This window comes from Cetorhinus maximus, chromosome 2, assembly GCF_964194155.1.
Source record: "Cetorhinus maximus chromosome 2, sCetMax3.hap1.1, whole genome shotgun sequence".
Classification (NCBI taxonomy): Eukaryota; Metazoa; Chordata; class Chondrichthyes; order Lamniformes; family Cetorhinidae; genus Cetorhinus; species Cetorhinus maximus.
This window is the reverse complement of record NC_135880.1, coordinates 43,777-65,568: the sequence shown is the minus strand read 5'-3', so window position 1 is coordinate 65,568 and position 21,792 is coordinate 43,777. Positions and strand designations below refer to the sequence as shown.

Sequence of the window (21,792 nt, the reverse complement as noted above, 5' to 3'; positions counted from 1 at the left end):
GTTTGAAATTCTCTCCCCCAGAGGGCAGCGGGATCTTTGAATCTGTTCCAGGCTGAGTTAGACAAATTTTTGATTGACGGTGTCGAGGGTTATGGGAAGCAGGCGAGAAAATGCTGTTAAGGCCAGAATCAGATCAGCCATGATCTTATTCAGTGGCAGAGCAGGCTTGAAGCAGGGAATGATCAACTCCTGCTCATATTTTTTATAATCTTATTATGATTTTATACGATGGTTGTTGGGACTAGGACATAACCCTCTTACAGTGATCTCCTAGGGCTGTGATGATTGACACCCAAGAACTACAACCATCTTCCTTTGTGCTTGGTATAACACCAACCAGTAGCGAGTGTTCCCTTGATTACCATTGATTTCAGTTTTGCTCAGGCTTCTTGATGCCACGCTCGGTCAAATGCTGCCTTGGTGTCAAGGGTAGTCACTCTCACCTCACCTCTGGAGGTCAGCTCTTATGTCCATGTTTGGAGCAAGGCTGTAATGAGGACAGGAACAGAGTGACCCTGTTAATCCACGCTAGTTTATTATCTCATTCTCCATGGGTCCTTATCTTGAATATTAACCTTTTGTGTGACACCTTTTCAAATGCCTTTTGGATATTCAAGTATGCTACATCTGTTGGTTCCCTTTTTCTACCCTGCCAGTTTCATTACATGCTCAAAAAACTCAAATAAATTTGTCAAACACTATTTCTCTTTTGTTAAAACCATGCTAACTTAATGTGATTTATTGTGTAGTGATTTTCTGAGTGCATTGTGAAGAGTTCCTTAAATAATTTCCAGCATTTTCCTGACATCTGCTGTCAGGCTAACTGTAACTTCCAATCTGCTGGGACCATTCTTGAATGGAGAGAATTTTAGAAATTCTAACCATTGCATCCACTTTCTCTGCAGCTGCCTCTTTTAAAACACTAGGGTGTAGGCCATCACATCCTGGGGATTTGTCAGCTTTTATCCCTTAGGCCCCTCTAACACTTTTTCTCTAACTCCATGGCACTTGTGAATCTCCCTTTCCCTTGCTACCGCCATTGATGGCTGTGCCTTCAGCTGCTTATGCCCCAGTCATTGGAGCTCCCTCCCAACACCTCTCAGTTTCATCAACTTTATCTACTCCATTAAGACCCACCTTAAAACTGCTGTGATCATTTTTGTTTTGCTTACCACTTCCTAATATCTCTGTCCTGGATGTTTTTTGTCTCTTCTTCCGCCTTTGTGAAATACCTTAAGATGTTTCTGTATGTGGAAGGTGGCTACTGAATGCAAATTGTCATGTTTCTCATCTTTGTTGTCTACATCTCTATCTCTCTTACACATTCCAAAGCATTCTCAGCACTATCTAATATGGCTGTGGGGTTCCTCTCTGGACAGTGAAGGTTGTTCCATGCTCAGTATATTTTCTGTTCATTTTTCAGAGTGTTATTCGGTGCTTGTGGCACCCAAAGCTGAACCAGATCATGGTGGGGACAGGAAATGGATTGGCAAAAGTCTACTATCATCCAGTCAAGAGCCAAAGGTAAAAGGTGATTGTTCAAGTAGCTTGCAATTGGGATGGGAACAGACTGTATATAATCTTAACATTGTGTACACGGCTTTGTGTCTCTTCCTGAGTGTGTGCACAGCGAATGCCCCCCTCTCGAGTGTTTCTAAAATTCAATCTTGAGCATCACTGGCAAGGCCAGCATTAATTTCTCAATTCTTGTTGCTCTCCTAAGGTGGTGGTGAGCTGCCTTTTTGAACTGCTACAGCCACCTGGTGTCGGTACACCCACAGTGCTGTTAGGAAGGGAGTTCCAGGATTTTGACGCAGTGGTAATGAAAGAATGGCGATACAGTTCCAAGTTAGGATAGTGAGTGACTTGGAGGGAAACTTGCAACAGGTGGTGTTCCCATGCACTTGCTGTCCTTGTCCTTCTGGGTGGGCGAGGCCGGGGGTTTGGGAGGCAATGTTACATTTGCTAACTTCTAAGCTGGCACTTTTCCGGAATCTAGGAAACTTTGGAAAATCAAAACCAGTGCACCCACTATCTCTGCTGCTATCGGGGTTGGTGATGGCATAGAGGTATTGTCGCTGGAGTAGTGATCCAGAAACCCAGGGTAATGCTCTGGGGAGCTGGGTTCGAATCCCACCACAGCAGATGGTAGAATTTGAATTCAATAAAAATCTGGAATTAAAAGTCTAATGATGACCATGAAACGATTGTCAATTGTCGTAAAAAGCCATCTGGTTCACTAATGTCCTTTAAGGAAGGAAATCTGCTGTCCTTACCCAGTCTGGCCTACATGTGACTCCAGACCCACAGCAATGTGGTTGACTCTAAACTAGGGCAACTAGGGATGGGTAATAAATGCTGGCCCAGCCAGTGAGGCCTAGCGCCCATGAACGAATAAAAAAAAAATCTCTTTTTAAAACTGTAGATTGTGTATGCGCTGGCTCGTCAAAGGAGCAGCTTACCAAGTGCCACTCACCAGACTCTCCCTGGAGCCCTGTACATTCTTCCTTTCCAGATAATGATCCATTATGTTAAATTACATTAGATGTATGCCCTCTTGTTTTCGATCCTCGCACCAGTGGGAAATTTTTCCCTATCTGTCCAGGCCCATCATGATTTTGAATACCTCTATCAAATCTGCTCTCTACCTTCTCTTCTCCAAGAAAAACAGCCTCAACTTCTCTAATCTTTCGATGCAACTGAAGATTCTCAGGGAGAATGGACCCATTGTCATGAATCTTTTCTGCATTCTCTCTAATGCCTTCACATTCTTCCTAAAGTGGTGCATAGAGCTGAACACAATATTGAGGCCAAACCAGTGTTCTATACCCTAACCCTCCTTGCTTTTTTTTAATGGAATGGGGTGTCACTCGTTAAGTTAGCATTTATTGCCCATCCCTAATTGCTCTTGAGAACTGAGTGGCTTGATAGACCATTTCAGAAATACCAGAAATGTTGGGGAAGACAGGGTTTAGTGAGAGGCAGGAACTGAAAGAAATCAGTATTAATAGGGAAATGATGTTGGGGAAATTGATGGGATTGAAGGCTGATAAATCCCCAGGGCCTGATAATCTACATCCCAGAGTACTTAAGGAAGTGACCCTAGAAATAGTGGATGCATTGGTGGTCATCTTCCGAGATTCCATAGACTCTGGAACAGTTCCTACAGATTGGAGGGTAGTTAATGTAACCCCACTATTTAAAAAGGGAGGTAGAGAGAAAACAAGTAATTATAAACCAGTCAGCCTGACGTCAGTAGTGGGGAAAATTCTAGAGTCCATTATAAAAGATTTAATAGCTGAGCACTTGGAAAACAGTGACAGAATCGGACAGAGTCAGCATGGATTTACGAAAGGGAAATCATGCTTGACAAATCTACTGGAATTTTTCGCGGATGTAACTAGTAGAGTTGATGAGGGGGAGCCAGTGGATGTGGTTTATTTGGACTTTCAGAAGGCTTTCAACAAATTCCCACATAAGAGATTAGCGTGTGAAATTAAAGCGCATGGGATTGGGGGTAGTGTATTGAGATGGATAGAAAACTGGTTGGCAGACAGGAAACAAAGAGTAGGAATAAACGAGTCTTTTTCCAAATGGCAGGCAGTAACTAGTGGGGTACCGCAGGGATCGGTGCTGGGACTCCAGCTATTCACAATATATATTAATGATTCTGATGAGGGAACTAAATATAATATCTCCAAATTTGCAGCTGACACAATGTGAACTGTGAGGAGGATACAGAGATGCTTCAGTGTAATTTGGACAAGCTGAGTGAGTGGGTAAATGCATGGCAGGTGCAGTATAATGTGGATAAATTTGAGGTTATCCACTTTGGTGGCAAAAACAGGAAGGCAGATTATTATCTGAATGGCTATAAATTGAGAGAGAGGAATGTGCAATGAGACCTGGGTGTCCTTGTACACCAGTTGCTGAAGGTAAGCATGCAGGTACAGCAGGCGGTAAAGAAGGTAAATGGTATGTTGGCCTTCATAGCGAGAGGATTTGAGTACAGGAGCTTGCTGCAATTATACAGGGCCTTGGTGAGACCACACCTTATCTCCTTATCTGAGAAAGGATGTTCTTGCTATAGAGGGAGTGCAGTGAAGGTTTACCAGAGATTCTTGGGATGGCGGGACTGACATATGAGGAGAGATTGAGTCGATTAGGATTATATTCGCTGGAGTTCAGAAGAATGAGGTGGGATCTCATAGAAACCTATAAATTACTAACAGGACTAGACAGGGTAGATGCAGGAAGGATGTTCCCAATGGTCCAGAACCAGGAGTCACAGTCCGAGGATATGGGGTAGACCACTTGGGACTGAGATGAGGAGAAATTTCTTCACCCAGAGAGTGGTGAGCCTGTGGGATTCGCTGCCACAGAAGGTAGTTGAGGCCAAAACATTGTATGTTTTCAAGAAGGAGTTAGATTTAGCTCTTGAGGCGAAAGGGTATGGGGAGAAAGCGGGAGCAGGCTATTGAGTTGGATGATCAGCCGTGATCATAATGAATGGTGGAGCAGGCTCGAAGGGCTGAATGGCCTACTCCTATTTTCTATTTCAGAGGGCATGGGCAGATTTCATCAGATGGGTTTTTCATGGTCATCGTTAGACTTTTAATTCCAGATTTTTTTATCGAATTGAAATTTCACCATCTGCTGTGGTGGGTTTTGAACCCGGGTCCACAGAACATTACCCTGTGTCTCTGCCTAGGCCAGTGATAATACCACTACGCCGTCACCTCCCCTCTATCCCCGTTTCCTACTAAGCTCCCTAAATTCTGACTGCAGGACCACATCCCTCTTTCCGCCTATGTCATCAGTACTATTGTAGAGCATCTAAAGACACTTGATATAGAATCCGCTGTAAGTGAATCAAGCAGCAGTTTATTCGATAGAAGTATGCATACAGGAGAAAGCACCCTCAGATTGCTCTGAGAGGCTACTCAAAGTTACACATTTTCCTTCATGTATTTATACCAGTCTTGTGAAAATTCATCATTGATTCACATTGTTCTTATCTCACACATCTAGTTCTTTATGTCAATATAATATAAAAGCAAAAAACTGCGGATGCTGGAAATCCAAAACAAAAACAAAAATAAAAATACCTGGAAAAACTCAGCAGGTCTGACAGCATCTGCGGAGAGGAACACAGTTAACGTTTCGAGTCCGTATGACTCTTCAACAGAACTAAGGAAAAATATAAAAAATATTTTTCCTTAGTTCTGTTGAAGAGTCATAAGGACTTGAAACGTTAACTGTGTTCCTCTCCGCAGATGCTGTCAGACCTGCTGAGTTTTTCCAGGTATTTTTATTTTTGTTTTTGTGTTGTAGTTCTTTATGTCCGCAGTTACAATGAATTCACACAAAGTCACAGAATGACCTGACCTTTAACACAAACAACGCCAGCAGTTTACACAAAAACATGACTTTGCCTTATCTAGCCTGACAATTTACATTGTCTAGTCATCTGCTTACCTTAGCTTGACCCTGAGGTTAGGCAATAGTCTGACCTACAGATCAGTCATCAACTTGTCCCACCCTACTCAAATGTCACATTCCTTCCTCCAGCGATTCTGTTTACTGCAAACTAAATCCTATAACAGCAATTTGGTCAAGCCTGAGTATCCCATTTCAATGTAGGCCATGACTGCTGGCTGTTCACCATCCAACAACCTCCCAACCTCCAGGGTGCTCTGTGGCCTATCAATGACATCCTTGACCCTGACAACAGTGAGACAACATACCGTCTTGGATTCATGTCTAAAATACCTATCTGTTTCCCTACCAAGCCTCCTATTGCTCTTCTAGTCTTTTTTGTGCCAACCCTATGCAGCTGAACCAGCCGTGGTGCCATGGACTTGGCTCTGGCTGCACTCCTCAGAGGAACCATTGCTTTCATCAGTTTAATACTGGTTGGAGAGTGAGATGCTTTCAGGGGACCCCTGCACTACCTGCCTGTTTCTTAAATGCACAAAAACATAAGAATTAGGAATCGGAGTAGGCTATTTGGCCCCTTAGGTCTGCTCTGCCATTCGATAAGATAATAGCTGATCTGATTGTGGTCTCAACTCTACTTTACTGCCTGCCCTCCATAAACCTTGACTCCCTTATTGATCAAAAATCTAACTTGGCCTTGAATATTATTCAATGACCCAGCCTCCACTACTTTGTGGGAGAGAATTCCATAGAGTAATGACACTGGGAGAGAACAAAATTCTCATCTCCATTTTAAATGGGAGACCCCTCATTTTTAAACTGTGTCCCCTAGTTCTAGCCTCTCCCGTAAGGCCAGACATCCTTTCAGCATTCACCTTGTCAAGTCCCTTTGAGATCTTACATGTTTCGATAAGATCACCACCTCATTCTTCTAAACTCCTATGGATACTGGCCCAAACTGTCCAACCTTTCCTCAAGATAACCCCCTCATCCCAGGAATCAGTTGAGTGAACCTTCTCTGAGCTGATAATGCAATTCTGTCCTTTCTTAAATAAAGAGACCAAAACTACACACAGTATTTGACATGCAGTCTCACCAATGCCCTGTATAACTGAAGCAAAACATTCTTACTTTTATGTTCAATTCCTTTCATAAGAAAGGATAACATTTCATTAGCCTTCTTGCTTACATGCTGTACCTGCATACTAACTTGTTGTGACTCATGCATGAGAACACCTAGATCCCTCTGTACCTCAGAATTTTGCAGCTGTTCTCCGTTTAAGTAATATGCTGCTTTTTTATTGTTCCTGCCAAAGTGAATAACTTCACATTTTCCCACATCACACTCCATCTGCCAGGTTTTTGTCCACTCACTCAACCTATCTATATCCATCTGCAAACTCCTTATGTCTTCTTCACAACATACTTTCCTACCTACCTTTGTGTCATCTGTAAATCTAGCTACCATGCCTTCGCTCCCCTCATCTAATTCATCGATATAAATTATAAAAAATTGAGACCCCAACACAAACCCCTGCGGGACTCTACTTGTCACATCCTGCCAATCAGACAAAGACCTATTTATGCATACTCTGTTTTCTGCAAGCCACCAGCCAGCCAATCTTCTATCCAAGCTAATATGTTAACACCTACACCATGAGCTTTTATTTTCTGCAATAACTTTTGATGTGGCACCTTATCAAATGCCTTCTGGAAATCCAAATACATTACGTCTACTGGCTCCCCTTTATCCACAAGACATGTTACTCCTTCAAAGAACCCTAATAAGAACATAAGAAATAGGAACAGGAGTAGACCATTCAGCCCCTTGAGCCTGCTCTGCCATTCAATAAGATCATGGCTGATCTTCTTGTGTTTCGATTTCCACATTGCAATCTAAACCTGATAACCTTTGATTCCCTTGCCTAACAAGAATCTATCTACCTTCCTTAAAAAATATTCAGTGACCTCGCTTCCACCATCACCTGAGGCAGAGAGTTCCAAAGTTGCACAACCCTCAGAGAAAAAAATTCTCCTCACCTCTGTCCTAAAAAGGCGACCACTAATTTTAAGACAGTGCCCCCTTGTTCTGGACTCACTCACAAGAGGAAACATATCCTTTTGATGTCTACCTTGTCAAGGTCGTTCAGGATCTTGTGTACTTCAATCAAGTCACCCCTCAGTCTTCTAAACTCCAGTAGAAACAAGCCCAGTCTCTCCAACCTTTCCTCATAAGACAATCCACTCATTCCAGATATCAATCTAGTAAACTTCCTTTGAACCACCTCCAATGCATTTCCATCCTTTCTTAAATAAGGAGGCCAAAGCTGCACACAGCATTCAAGGTGCAGTCTCACCAATACCCTGTATAACTGAAGCATAAGACCCATACTTTTGCAACAAAAACAAAAATATCTGGAAAAACTTAGCAGGTCTGACAGCATCTGCGGAGAGGGATACAGTTGACATTTCGAGTCCGTATGACCTGCTGGAACTTTTATGTTCAATCCCTCTCGTAATAAAGGATAGCATTCCATTAGCCTTCTTAATTACTTGCTGTAGTAAATTGGTTAAACCATGCTGACTCGTCCTGATTACCTTGAGTTTTTCTAAGTGCCCAACTGTTACTACTTTAATGATCGATTCTAACACCTTTTCCACAGATGTGAAGCTAACTGGCCTGTAGTTTTTTGTTTTCTGCCTCCCTCCCTTCTTGAATAGAAAGGTTATATTTGTTACTTTTCAATCTGATTTAACCTTTCCAGAATCTAGGCACTTTTGGAAAATTAAAACCAGTGCATCAACTACCTCATTGGCCACCTCTTTTAAGACCCGAGGAGGAAGTCTATCTGGACCCGGAGATTTATCAGCCCGCAGCTCCATCAGTTTGCTCAGTGCTGCTTCTCTAGTGATTGTAATTTCACCAAGTTCCTCTCTCCCCTCCATCTCCTGATTTACAGGTATTACTGGAATGTTTTTGTGTCCTCTATATTGAAGATAGAAGGAAAATATTTGTTCATTTTATCCACCATTTCCTTATTGTCCCCTATAACCCCCCCTCCTGCTCTCACTTTCTTGAGGACAAACACTCATTATACTTTTTAAATTCTTTTATGGGATGTGGACATCGCTGGCAAGGCCAGCATTTGTTGCCCATCCCTAATTGCCCTTGAACTTAGTGGCTTCTTAAGCCATTTCAGAGGGCAGTTAAGAGACAACCACATTCTTATGGGCCCGGAGTCACATGTAGGCCAGGCCAGGTAAAGACGGCAGATTTCCTTCCCTGGACATTAATGAATCAGATGGGTTTATACAACATCAAAGATAGTTTCATGGTCACCTTGCTGAGACTAGTTTTATATTCCTGACTTATTAACTGAATTGAAATTCCACCAACTGTTGCGGTGTAAGATTTTTGGATTCGGGCCCACAGATACCTAAATAAACAGTCAACTAGTCATAAGTAATTTTAAGATGGTTTATTGAGAAACAACAGTTTAGATATGATACATTAACTAAGACGGAAAAAGAGATACAACCCATAACAGTTGAGAACAGTTTACTGATCCCAGAGAACAACAGGACGGTCAGTACAGACTGTGTTGATCTCAGTATCTTGTGATAACAGCATCCTGCTCTCTAGTCGAAGTGTTAGGAAACTCTTCCCTCGATCTTCCTCCTCCTCCTCTGGTCTATCTTCCGTCTGAAGAAGACAGCTGCCCAATGAGCACTGCCACCTCACCAGCACTTCAGCAGGACCCCACCAGGGCACGCCCCTGTGCCTGAGCACTTGTTAATATACCCTTTTTCTGGGGGCTGGCAGCTTACTCAGTGTCAACCACCTATCCAAACCCTTCTGACCAATGGATACAAGGCATGTACCCAAACTGTCAGGGTGTTTACTAGCCCCCCTGTTCATTACCCTGCTCGAGGTCAGATTTTTGGTTTTTATCATGTTGAGTGTCATACCCTGGTCCTTTCTAAACACTTGCTTAGATAAGGGGTTGCACAAGACACCATCCAACCAGATTATGAATGACAACATGGCAACCTGAACTAAGTGACCTTGCTGTTTGCAAAGACTGCTCAGAGGTCAGAACGTTTAGAAATTTCCTTTCCAGAGAGCGAATGAATGCTGTATATCAAATCCTACAAAGGTTCTGTTATGCAGAAATTACCAGTTTATTAAAGACCACAGTTTGCTACAGTGGTGGGATTTGAACCCATGGCCCCAGGGCATTAGCTTAGGTCTCTGGATTATTGTCCAGCAACATTACCACTATGCCACAAACTCCCCACATACTACTTATTTTCCCTTTTTAAATACCTGTCGAAACTCTTGCTTTCCGTTTTTACATTTTGAACTAGCTTCGCCTCAAAATTTCTTTCTCCTGATTAACCTCACAGTATCTTCACAGTAACATTACAGTGCAGAAGGAGGCCATTTGGCCCATCAAGGCTGCACTGTCTCTCTGAAAGAGCATTCCATCTAGTCCCATTCCCGTGCCTTATCCCTGTAACCTTGCACATTCTCTCTTTTCAGGTAGCAATCAATTCTCTTTTGAATAACTCGATCGAACCTGCCTCCACCACCCTTTCAGGAAGTTTGTTCCAGACTCTAACCACCCTCTGGGTGAAAACATTTTTCCTCACATCACATTTTGCCAATCCTTTTGCCAATTATTTTGAATCTGTGCCCTCTCGTTCTTGATATTCTCTTGAGTGGGAACAGTTTCTCACTATTTACCCTGTCCATACCCCTTAGGATCTTCAATACCTCTATCAAGTCTCCTCTCAGCCTTCTTTTTTCCAAGGAAAGGTGTCCCAACCTTGCCAATCTATCCCTAGAATCATTCTTGTGAATCTCCTGTACTCTCTCTAGTGCCTTCACATCCTTCCTCAAGTAAGGCATCCAGAATTGGACGCAGTACTTCAGATGATGCCTAACTAGCGTCTTATACAATTCCAACATGACTGCCTTACTCTTGTACTCAAAGCCCCTATTAATAAAGCCTAAGATGCTATATGCTTTATTAACTGATCCCTCAACATGACCTGCCATCTTCAATGACCTATGTACGTATACATAGAGGTCCCTCTGTTGTTGCACCTCCTTTAGAGGCTATCCCTTTATTTTATGCTGTCTCACCATATTTTTCCTACCAAAACAAATCACCTCACACTTCTCTGCATTGAACTTAATCCTCCACTTGTCTGCCCAATCCACCAACATATCTATGTCCTCTTGAAGTTCAAGACTATCCCCATCACAGTTGACAACATCTTTGTATCATCTGCAAATTTTTAAATCATGCTCTGACACCACAGTCCAGGTCATTAATATATATCAGGAAGAGCAAGGGACCTAATACTGACCCTGAGGAACTCCACTTCAAACCTTCCTTCAATCTATAAAGCAACCATTTATCACAATTCTCTGTTTCCTGTCACTCAGCCAATTTCTAATCCAAGTGCCTACTTTCCCTTTTGTTCCATGACCTAGAATTTTGCTCTCAAGTCTGTTGTGTGGCACTGTATCAAATGCCTTTTGAAAATCCATTAGCACCACACCAGTAATGTTTCCCTTATCGACCTTCTCTGTTAACTTCTCAAAAATTCCAGCAAGTTAGTTAAACATGATTTTCCCTTAATGAATCCATACTGGCTTTCCTTAATTTCCCTGCACTTCTTTATTCATTCACGGGATGTGGGCGTCATTGGCTAGGCCAGCATTTATTGCCCATCCCTAATTGCCCTTATTCAGAGGGTGGTTAAGAATTAACCACATTGCTGTGGGTCTGGAGTCACATGTAGGCCAGGCCAGGTAAGGACGACAGATTTCATTCCCTAAAGGACATTAGTGAAACAGATGGGTTTTTACAACATTCGACAATGGTTTCATGGTCATTAGTAGGCTTTTAATTCCAGATTTTTATTGAACTCAAATTCCAACATCTGCCGTGGCTATGTGATTATCGATTTTATCCCATACTATAATTTCCAGAAGTTTCTCTATCACTGAGGTCAAACTGACTGCTCTGTAGTTACCTGCTTTATTCTGGTACAAGGATGTAACATTCGCAGTTCTCCAGTCTTCTGGCACCTCCCCAGTGTCTAAGGAAGACTGGAAGGTTATCACTAGTGCCTCTGCAGTTTCCACTCTCACTTCCCTCAGCACCATTCGATTCATCACCACCTTCTCAAGGGCAACTAGGGATGGGCAATAAATGCTGGCCCAGCCAGCAAAGCCCACATCCCATGAATGGATTAAAAAAAAATCTCATGGATTTGAGATTGAATGGATGGATTGAATGGATTGCATCTGACAGACGACAGGAAGTGGGTAACTATGACAGGAAATGAACCCCAGGAATAACCGGGGAACGCTAAACAGCTGTTTCAGATGTGACTCGAAATATCATCATGGGATCAATTGTCCGAAACAGAATAACTGGGTTTTTGAAACAACAGGTGACGAGGAAAGATCGGAGGGGAAAATGTTGATGCTGATCAGTTAGAACAAATTGTACCGGTCACCTGAAGCTTTAGTCCAGTAATCGGTGTTCCAATTGTGGACTCATTCAGTTGTGCTCTTTTAGACAGTGGGTGCATGTCCACAGTATGTGAAATGGATTGGTTGAAGTGTTATCTAGAATCTAATTTTACAACATGGCAATTGATTATTAGGGTACATTCCTCAAGGCTAACTGGCACTGATCATGCATTTATAGAATCTGAATGGGTAGTGAAAAGTGAAGAGGCACCATGCACTTCACAAACACATATGTTGGACAATTATGAGGAGTAGATTACAGCAGAAATAAAGGCTGTCTGAATATGAGCATAGTGATAATGAAGCACAGGATATGGCTATTTATCCCAAAGGATAACTACCCAAAATTGGTACAGAGTAACATATATGCTAGTAGGGGCCAATGAATGGAGGGATACCACCATTATGGGGAAAGCAGGAAAAGCCACTGGCAAATACAAACATTGGCTGAATGTGCAAAATGAGAGACAGAAGGCAAGACCCATAGATTTGCAAAATGAGGTAAAGATGTGGAAGGCCAGAAAACACTGTGTGTGTCTTCTGAAAGCGGATCAGGAAGTGATTGTGGCCCAAGGAAAATATTTTTGAAAAAGACTCTGGTCATAGGAGGGAGAGATCGTGCAGCAGTAGTCCAGCAAGGGAGGAGGGCGAGTAGAGGTTGTAATTTGACAAGAACAACGACCATAGGACAGGCTAGGAATGCCACAAGAACTAGAAGCCCTGATGATCGAGAAGTTTTACTCACTACGAACAAATTAGAAGATAAGTTGATAAAGGATGCCAAACAAAAAGAGAGAGAATTTGGTGTATACGCTGAAAAACCATACAGGGGACAGCCAGCCTTATCACACAGGTGGATACTTCCTGATGGCATGTATAAGGCTAAAGCTAGACTAGTGGCTTGATTTCAAAGAAAGACTTGGTGATCAAGATGTCTGGGCGGATTCCCCTACTGCAGGAAAGGTGGGCTTGAAGATTTTCTTAGCCCTTTTTAGCAACATATTCCTGGGAATGTAAATTGATTGATATAAAAACTGCATTTTTTTAGGGTGAGAAATATCAAAGGGCAAGTGTTTTTGAAACCACCTAAAGAAGCTGGCGATATGGAATGGAAACTGGAAATTAAACAAGTGTGTTTATGGGTTGAATCAAGGGTGTGATATTTCTCAGTTAGGTCAGTCCTGCAGGAACCAGGTTGTATTCAGCGTAAGACAGACCCAGCAATGTTCTATTGATATCACAAGGACAAACTCACAGGCATCTTTATGATGCACAATGATGATTTTCTGTGGGGAGGTTCTGCAGAATCTGAGCAGTGGGCGATAGATAAAATAAAAAAGGAATTTAAGGTTGGAAGTCAGGCTTCAGGGGCCTTTAAATATATTGGGTTAGACATTACACAGAATAAGTCAGGAATGACCTTGAATCAACAGAATTATTTGGAAAATGCCAATCACATTCAAATAAATTGGGCCGCGTCCTCACAAAAAGATGATCTCGCATCCAGGGAAGGAACAGACCAATTAAGACGTTTGATCGGACAGTTGAACAGGCTGTGCATTCACTAGACCAGATGCCAGTTATAACATACTGGAACTGAGTACTATGATGATACATGGTAAAGAAGTTCTGAAAGCAAATAAAGCGTTTAAAAAATTAAATTCAGAGAAATGCACATTCAAGTTTCCAGCCTTGGGTGATTCAGAAGTTATGAGGTTAGTCATTTTTAGTGGTGCTTCACATGCCAGTCTTCAGATGGATATTCTAGCACAGCAGGGTTCATCATATTCTTAGTGGTAAAGAATAATAAGTGTTGTCCATTGGCCTGGGAAGTGAAGAAAATTAAAAAAGGTAGTTAATAGCACCTTAGCTGCTGAAACACTGGCGTTAGTAGAAGCAATAGATATGGGGTGTACTTATCTCATATACTGAAGGAAATCCTATACAAGGGGCAATCTGAGAAAAGTTTGCCCATAGAATGCAATGTGGATAACTGTTCTCTTTGGGACAATGTTCATTCGACAAAGGGTGTCCCTGAAAATGGTCGAGGATTGACCTTGCTAACATGAAGGAAATGTTGGAAAGAAGAGATATTTCCCAAAGTAGAATGGGTGGATGCAAGTCACCAATTGTCGGACTGTTTTATGAAGAGAAATGCTTGCTCTAAGAAATGATTAGATGTACTGGAAGAAAGAGGCCCTGTGTTACAATGAGGATATGGAAAACCAATGTTTTTTTTTTTACTTACTTTGTAATTATTCATACATGGTAAAGAAAAAATAGTTTTGTTTGAAGAAGGGGCAAGATGTTATTGATTAATGGTTAGTTGTACTGTAATGCGCGACATAGATGAAAAAAATATATGCTACTGATACTTTTTGATTAATTTGAAAAATTATTTTTGTTATAAAAAGTTTTAATTTCAAGAGAAGAGGGGAATCTGTAAATGTCTTTTCAATTACATTTTAAGGGAAACAGGTGATGGGTACTTGAACACAATGTTTTGGGGATAGCTGGGACACTGGGTGGGGGTGAGTGCGCTGACACTGGACAACGTCAATAAATTCTATCAACAAGGAAAGGCTCAATGTCTTAGTTTTGACTTCACCAACCGGCTTGAATCTTGTTAAACATCTGTCCGTTAGCCAATTTTGTATTCATGCTGTCATTGTCCCTTTAATACGGTGGGCCTCAGATTCTGTAGCAAGTCTATTATGTGGTAAATGTTGAATGTCTGTTGCCAGTCGATAAACACATCAAATGCACTACCCTCATCAACCCTCTCCATTACTTCATAAAACAATTTGATTAAGTTAGACAAACATGATCTGCCTTTAACAAATCTATGCCGACTTGCATTTATTCGCCCATACTTTTCAAATTACCAATTAAATTTGTTCTCGTTATTGTCTCAGTATTTCCACACCACTAACATTTGATTAACTGACCTATAGTTTCTGGGTTAATTACAGGCCCTGGCCCCACATTATGAAGTGTATCATGGTCAGGCCCTGACACATGCTGAACAGCCCAAACCCTGGCCTGGGTCCTAGCCTCAGCACAGCTGCCCACTCCAGGCCCCAGCTTGAGACGCCCAGGCTTGATGAGTAGGCTTTGAGCCTCACATAACATTTAATTCACTGACCAGAACTTTGTGTTTTGCAGAGGGGCTAAACTCTGTGTAGTGAAAACAAAGCGAAAAGCAAAGCAGAGTCAGACTGTCACGCAGGATTACGTCATCACACGTAAGTACAAGGTCTCTCCGAGCAATCAGTAGCTCTAGTATAACGCAGCCGCTATCTCAATCTCTGGCAAATGCAGATGTACCGAGTGGTGTGTCACAGGGATCAGTGCTGGGGCCTCAACTTTTTATAATTTATATAAATAACTTGGATGAAGGGATGGATGGGATGGTTGCTAAATTTGCTGACAACACAAAGATAGGTAGGGAAGTAAATTGTGAAGAGGATGTAAGGAGGCTACAAAGTGACATAGATAGGTTAAGTGAGTGGGCAAAGATCTGGCAAATTGAGTATAATGTGGGAAAATGTGAAATCATTCATTTTAGCAGGAAGAATAAAACTAAGCTTATTATCTAAATGGTGAGAGATTGCAGAGCTCTGAGATTTGAAGGGACCTGGGCGTCCTAGTGCATGAATCACAAAAGGTTAGTATGCAGATACAGCAGATAATTAGGAAAGCTAATGGAATGTTATCATTTATTGTGAGGGGAATTGATTACAAAAGTAGGGAGGTTATGCTTCAGTTGTTCTGGGCATTGGTGAGACCACATCTGGTCTCCTTATTTAAAGAAAGATGTAAATGCGTTAGAAGCAGTTCAGAGAAGGTTTACTAAACTAACACCAGGAGTGGGCAGGTTGTCTTAGGAAAAGCTGAACAGGTTAGGCTTGTATCCACTGGAGTTTAGAAGAGTAAGAGGTGACTTAATTGAAACCTTTAAGATCCTGAGGGTTCTTGATAGGGTGGATGTGGAGAGGATGTTTCCGTTTGTGGGAGAATCTAGAAATGTTTAAAAATAAGAGGTTGCTCATTTAAGACAGAGATGAGGAGAAATTTATTCTCTGAGGATTGAGTGTCTTTGGAACTCTATTCCTCAAAAGGCGGTGGAAGCAGAGTCTTTGAATATTTTTAAGGCAGAACTAAATAGATTCTTGATTAACAGGGGGTGAAAGGTTATCTAGGATAGGCAGAAATGTGGGGTTGAGGTTACACTCAGATCAGCCATTACCTTATTGAATGGAGGAGCAGACACGGGAGGCTGAGTAGCTGACTCCTAGTCCTAATTCACATGTTCGTATGTAGTACAAACCCCTGTAGATTATGCAGCACTCATCGTGGGGAGATTAGGCAAATTATATTTTCATACACCTTTTCCACATAAGTGCCCAATACACTCCACACCATTCATTGTAACACCCTGATATACCACACGCCCTGCACTGTAACTGATATACCCCACACCCTTCCCTGTAACACTCTGATATACCCGACACCCCTCACTGTAACACTCTGATATACCCGACACCCCTCACTGTAACACTCTGATATACCCCACAACCCTCACTGTAGCTCTGATATACCACACGCCCCTCACTGTAACTCTGATATACCCCACACCCGTCACTGTAACTCTCTGATATACCCCACGCCCCTCACTGTAACACTCTGATATACCCCACACCCCTCACTGTAACTCTGATATACCCCACACCCCTCACTGTAACTCTCTGATATACCCCACGCCCCTCACTGTAACACTCTGATATACCCCACACCCCTCACTGTAACACTCTGATATATCCCACACCCCTCACTGTAACACTCTGATATATCCCACACCTCTCACTGTAACACTCTGATATACCCGACACCCCTCACTGTAACACTCTGATATACCCCACAACCCTCACTGTAACACTCTGATATACCCGACACCCCTCACTGTAGCACTCTGATATACCCCACAACCCTCACTGTAGCTCTGATATACCCCACGCCCCTCACTGTAACACTCTGGTATACCCCACACCCCTCACTGTAACTCTGATATACCCCACACCCCTCACTGTAACTCTCTGATATACCCCACGCCCCTCACTGTAACACTCTGATATACCCCACACCCCTCACTGTAACACTCTGATATACCCCACAACAGTCACTGTAGCTCTGATATACCCCACACCCCTCACTGTAACACTCTGATATACCCCACACCCCTCACTGTAGCTCTGATATACCCCACGCCCCTCACTGTAACACTCTGATATACCCCACACCCCTCACTGTAACTCTGATATATCCCACACCCCTCACTGTAACTCTCTGATATACCCCACACCCCTCACTGTAACTCTGATATACCCCACACCCCTCATTGTAACACTCTGATATACCCCACACCCCTCACTGTAACACTGATATACCCCACACCCCTCACTGTAACACTCTGATATACCCGACACCCCTCACTGTAACACTCTGATATAACCCACACCCCTCACTGTAACACTCTGATATATCCCACACTCCACACTGTAACACGCTCATATACCCCACAGCCCTCACTGTAACACGCTCATATACCCCGCACACCTCACTGTAACACTCTGATATATCCCACACACTTTACTGTAACACTCTGAAATTACCCCACGCCCCTCACTGTAACACTCTGAAATTACCCCACGCCCCTCACTGTAACACTCTGATATAACCCACACCCCTCTCTATACCAGTCTGATATACCCCACACCCCTCACTGTGACACTGATATACCCCACACCCCTCACTGTAACACTCTGATATACCCCACACCCCTCACTGTAACCCTGATATACCCCACACCCCTCACTGTAACACGCTCATATACCCCACACACCTCACTGTAACCCTGATATAACCCCCACCCCTCACTGTAACACTGATATACCCCACACCCCTCTCTATACCAGTCTGATATACCCCACACCCCTCACTGTGACACTGATATACCCCACACCCCTCACTGTAACACTCTGATATACCCCACACCCCTCACTGTAACCCTGATATACCCCACACCCCTCACTGTAACCCTGATATACCCCACACCCCTCACTGTAACACGCTGATATACCCCACACTCTTCACTGCAATACTCTGATATGTCCCACACTCCTCACTGTAACACTCTGATATATCCCACACCTCTCACTGTAACACTCAGATATACCCCACACCCTTCACTGTAACACTCTGACATATCCCACTCCCCTCACTGTAACTCTGATATACTCCACACGCCTCACTGTAACACTCTGATATACCCCACACCCCTCACTGTAACATTCTGATATACCCCACGCCCCTCACTGTAACACTCTGATATACCCCACACCCCTCACTGTAACTCTGATATACCCCACACCCCTCACTATACCAGTCTGATATACCCCACACCCCTCACTGTAACACTCTGATATACCCCACACCCCTCACTGTAACCCTGATATTCCCCACACCCCTCACTGTAACACTCTGATATATCCCACACCCCTCACTGTAACACTGATATACCCCACACCCCTCACTGTAACCCTGATATACCCCACACCCCTTACTGTAACACTCTGATATATCCCACACCCCTCACTGATACACTTTGATATATCCCACACTCCTCACTGTAACACTCTGAAATTACCCCACACCCCTCACTGTAACACTCTGATATATCCCACACTCCTCACTGTAACACTTTGATATACCCCACACCCTTCACTGTAACACGCTCATATACCCCGCAGCCCTCACTGTAACACGCTCATATACCCCGCACACCTCACTGTAACACTCTGATATATCCCACACACTTCACTGTAACACTCTGAAATTAGCCCGCGCCCCTCACTGTAACACTCTGATATAACCCACACCCCTCACTGTAACTCTGATATATCCCACACCCCTCACTGTAACTCTCTGATATACCCCACACCCCTCACTGTAACTCTGATATACCCCACACTCCTCATTGTAACACTCTGATATACCCCACACCCCTCACTGTAACACTGATATACCCTACACCTCACACTGTAACACTGATATACCCCACACCCCTCACTGTAACACTCTGATATACCCGACACCCCTCACTGTAACACTCTGATATAACCCACACCCCTCACTGTAACACTCTGATATATCCCACACTCCACACTGTAACACGCTCATATACCCCACAGCCCTCACTGTAACACGCTCATATACCCCGCACACCTCACTGTAACACTCTGATATATCCCACACACTTTACTGTAACACTCTGAAATTACCCCACGCCCCTCACTGTAACACTCTGAAATTACCCCACGCCCCTCACTGTAACACTCTGATATAACCCACACCCCTCTCTATACCAGTCTGATATACCCCACACCCCTCACTGTGACACTGATATACCCCACACCCCTCACTGTAACACTCTGATATACCCCACACCCCTCACTGTAACCCTGATATACCCCACACCCCTCACTGTAACACGCTCATATACCCCACACACCTCACTGTAACCCTGATATAACCCCCACCCCTCACTGTAACACTGATATACCCCACACCCCTCACTGTAACACTCTGATATACCCCACACCCCTCACTGTAACCCTGATATACCCCACACCCCTCACTGTAACCCTGATATACCCCACACCCCTCACTGTAACACGCTGATATACCCCACACTCTTCACTGCAATACTCTGATATGTCCCACACTCCTCACTGTAACACTCTGATATATCCCACACCTCTCACTGTAACACTCAGATATACCCCACACCCTTCACTGTAACACTCTGACATATCCCACTCCCCTCACTGTAACTCTGATATACTCCACACGCCTCACTGTAACACTCTGATATACCCCACACCCCTCACTGTAACATTCTGATATACCCCACGCCCCTCACTGTAACACTCTGATATACCCCACACCCCTCACTGTAACTCTGATATACCCCACACCCCTCACTATACCAGTCTGATATACCCCACACCCCTCACTGTAACACTCTGATATACCCCACACCCCTCACTGTAACCCTGATATTCCCCACACCCCTCACTGTAACACTCTGATATATCCCACACCCCTCACTGTAACACTGATATACCCCACACCCCTCACTGTAACCCTGATATACCCCACACCCCTTACTGTAACACTCTGATATATCCCACACCCCTCACTGATACACTTTGATATATCCCACACTCCTCACTGTAACACTCTGAAATTACCCCACACCCCTCACTGTAACACTCTGATATATCCCACACTCCTCACTGTAACACTTTGATATACCCCACACCCTTCACTGTAACACGCTCATATACCCCGCAGCCCTCACTGTAACACGCTCATATACCCCGCACACCTCACTGTAACACTCTGATATATCCCACACACTTCACTGTAACACTCTGAAATTACCCCGCGCCCCTCACTGTAACACTCTGATATAACCCACACCCCTCACTGTAACACTGATATATCCCACACTCCTCACTGTAACACGCTCATATACCCCACACACCTCACTGTAACATGCATATATATCCCACACACCTCACTGTAACACCCTGATATATCCCACACTCCTCACTGTAACACTCTGATATACCCCACTTCCCTCACTGTAACTCTGATATACCCCACACCCCTCACTGTAACCCTGATATAACCCACACCCCTCACCGTAACACTGATATACCCCACACCTCTCACTGTAACATTCTGATATACCCCACACTCCTCACTGTAACACTCTGATATAACCCACACCCCTCACTGTAACACTGATATACCCCACACCTCTCACTGTAACATTCTGATATACCCCACACCCCTCACTGTAACACTCTGATATACCCCACACCCCTCACTGTAACATTCTGATATACCCCACACCCCTCACTGTAACACTGATATACCCCACACCTCTCACTATAGCACTCTGATATATCCCACACCCCTCACTGTAACACTGATATACCCCACACCTCTCACTATAGCACTCTGATATATCCCATACCCCTCACTGTAACAGGGGAGGGGGAAGATGATCAGCCAAAGGTTGTGGTTCACATTTGTACCGATTACATAGTTAGAAAGAGGGAATGAAGTCCTGAAGGCAGATTTTAGGGAGCTAGGTAAGACACTAAAAAGCAAGGCCTCAGAGGTGATAATCTCCAGATTACCACCAGTGCCACATGCTCATAAACAGAGAAATAGGAAATTAGAGCTGACCCATGTGTGGATGGAGAAATGGTGTAGGAGAGAGGGATTTAGATTCCTGGGGCATTGGGACCGGTTCTAGGGGAGGTGCGATATGTACAAGCTGGATGGTTTGCACCTCAATGGGGCCGGGTCCAATATCCTCGCTGGGAGGTTTGCTGGTGCTGTTGGGGAGGGTTTAAACTAGTTTGGCAGGAGAATGGGAACCCGAGGGTAGACTGTGATGGGGCAAAATCAGAAATGGTAATGGAAGGCAGAAAATCAGTGAGTGAGTCTGGAAGATAGAGGAAACATAAGATAGAAAATAAATAGAGCTTGGCAGTGTTAAAGGGTATATACTTCAATGCAAGGAGTATAGCAAATCAGATGAGCTGAAGGCACAGATAGAAGAGTGGTAGTATGATATCAGAACTATTACAGAAACATGGCTTAAAGAGGGACAGGAATGGAAACTCAACATTCCTGGTTGCAGGGCTTTCTGACGAGATAAA

At 43.5% G+C, this 21,792-nt stretch overlaps 1 protein-coding gene across 1 annotated transcript in view; it reads left to right on the top strand.

Annotated features, from left to right (window-relative positions):
• wdr70 (WD repeat domain 70) overlaps window positions 1-21,792 on the top strand; it is a 156,358-nt gene that overhangs the window by 117,205 nt on the left and 17,361 nt on the right. The window contains exons 14-15 of the mRNA XM_078560030.1: window positions 1,424-1,524; window positions 15,158-15,237. Of these exons, the coding sequence (XP_078416156.1) occupies window positions 1,424-1,524; window positions 15,158-15,237 (181 nt within the window). The remainder of the gene's footprint in view (window positions 1-1,423; window positions 1,525-15,157; window positions 15,238-21,792) is intronic.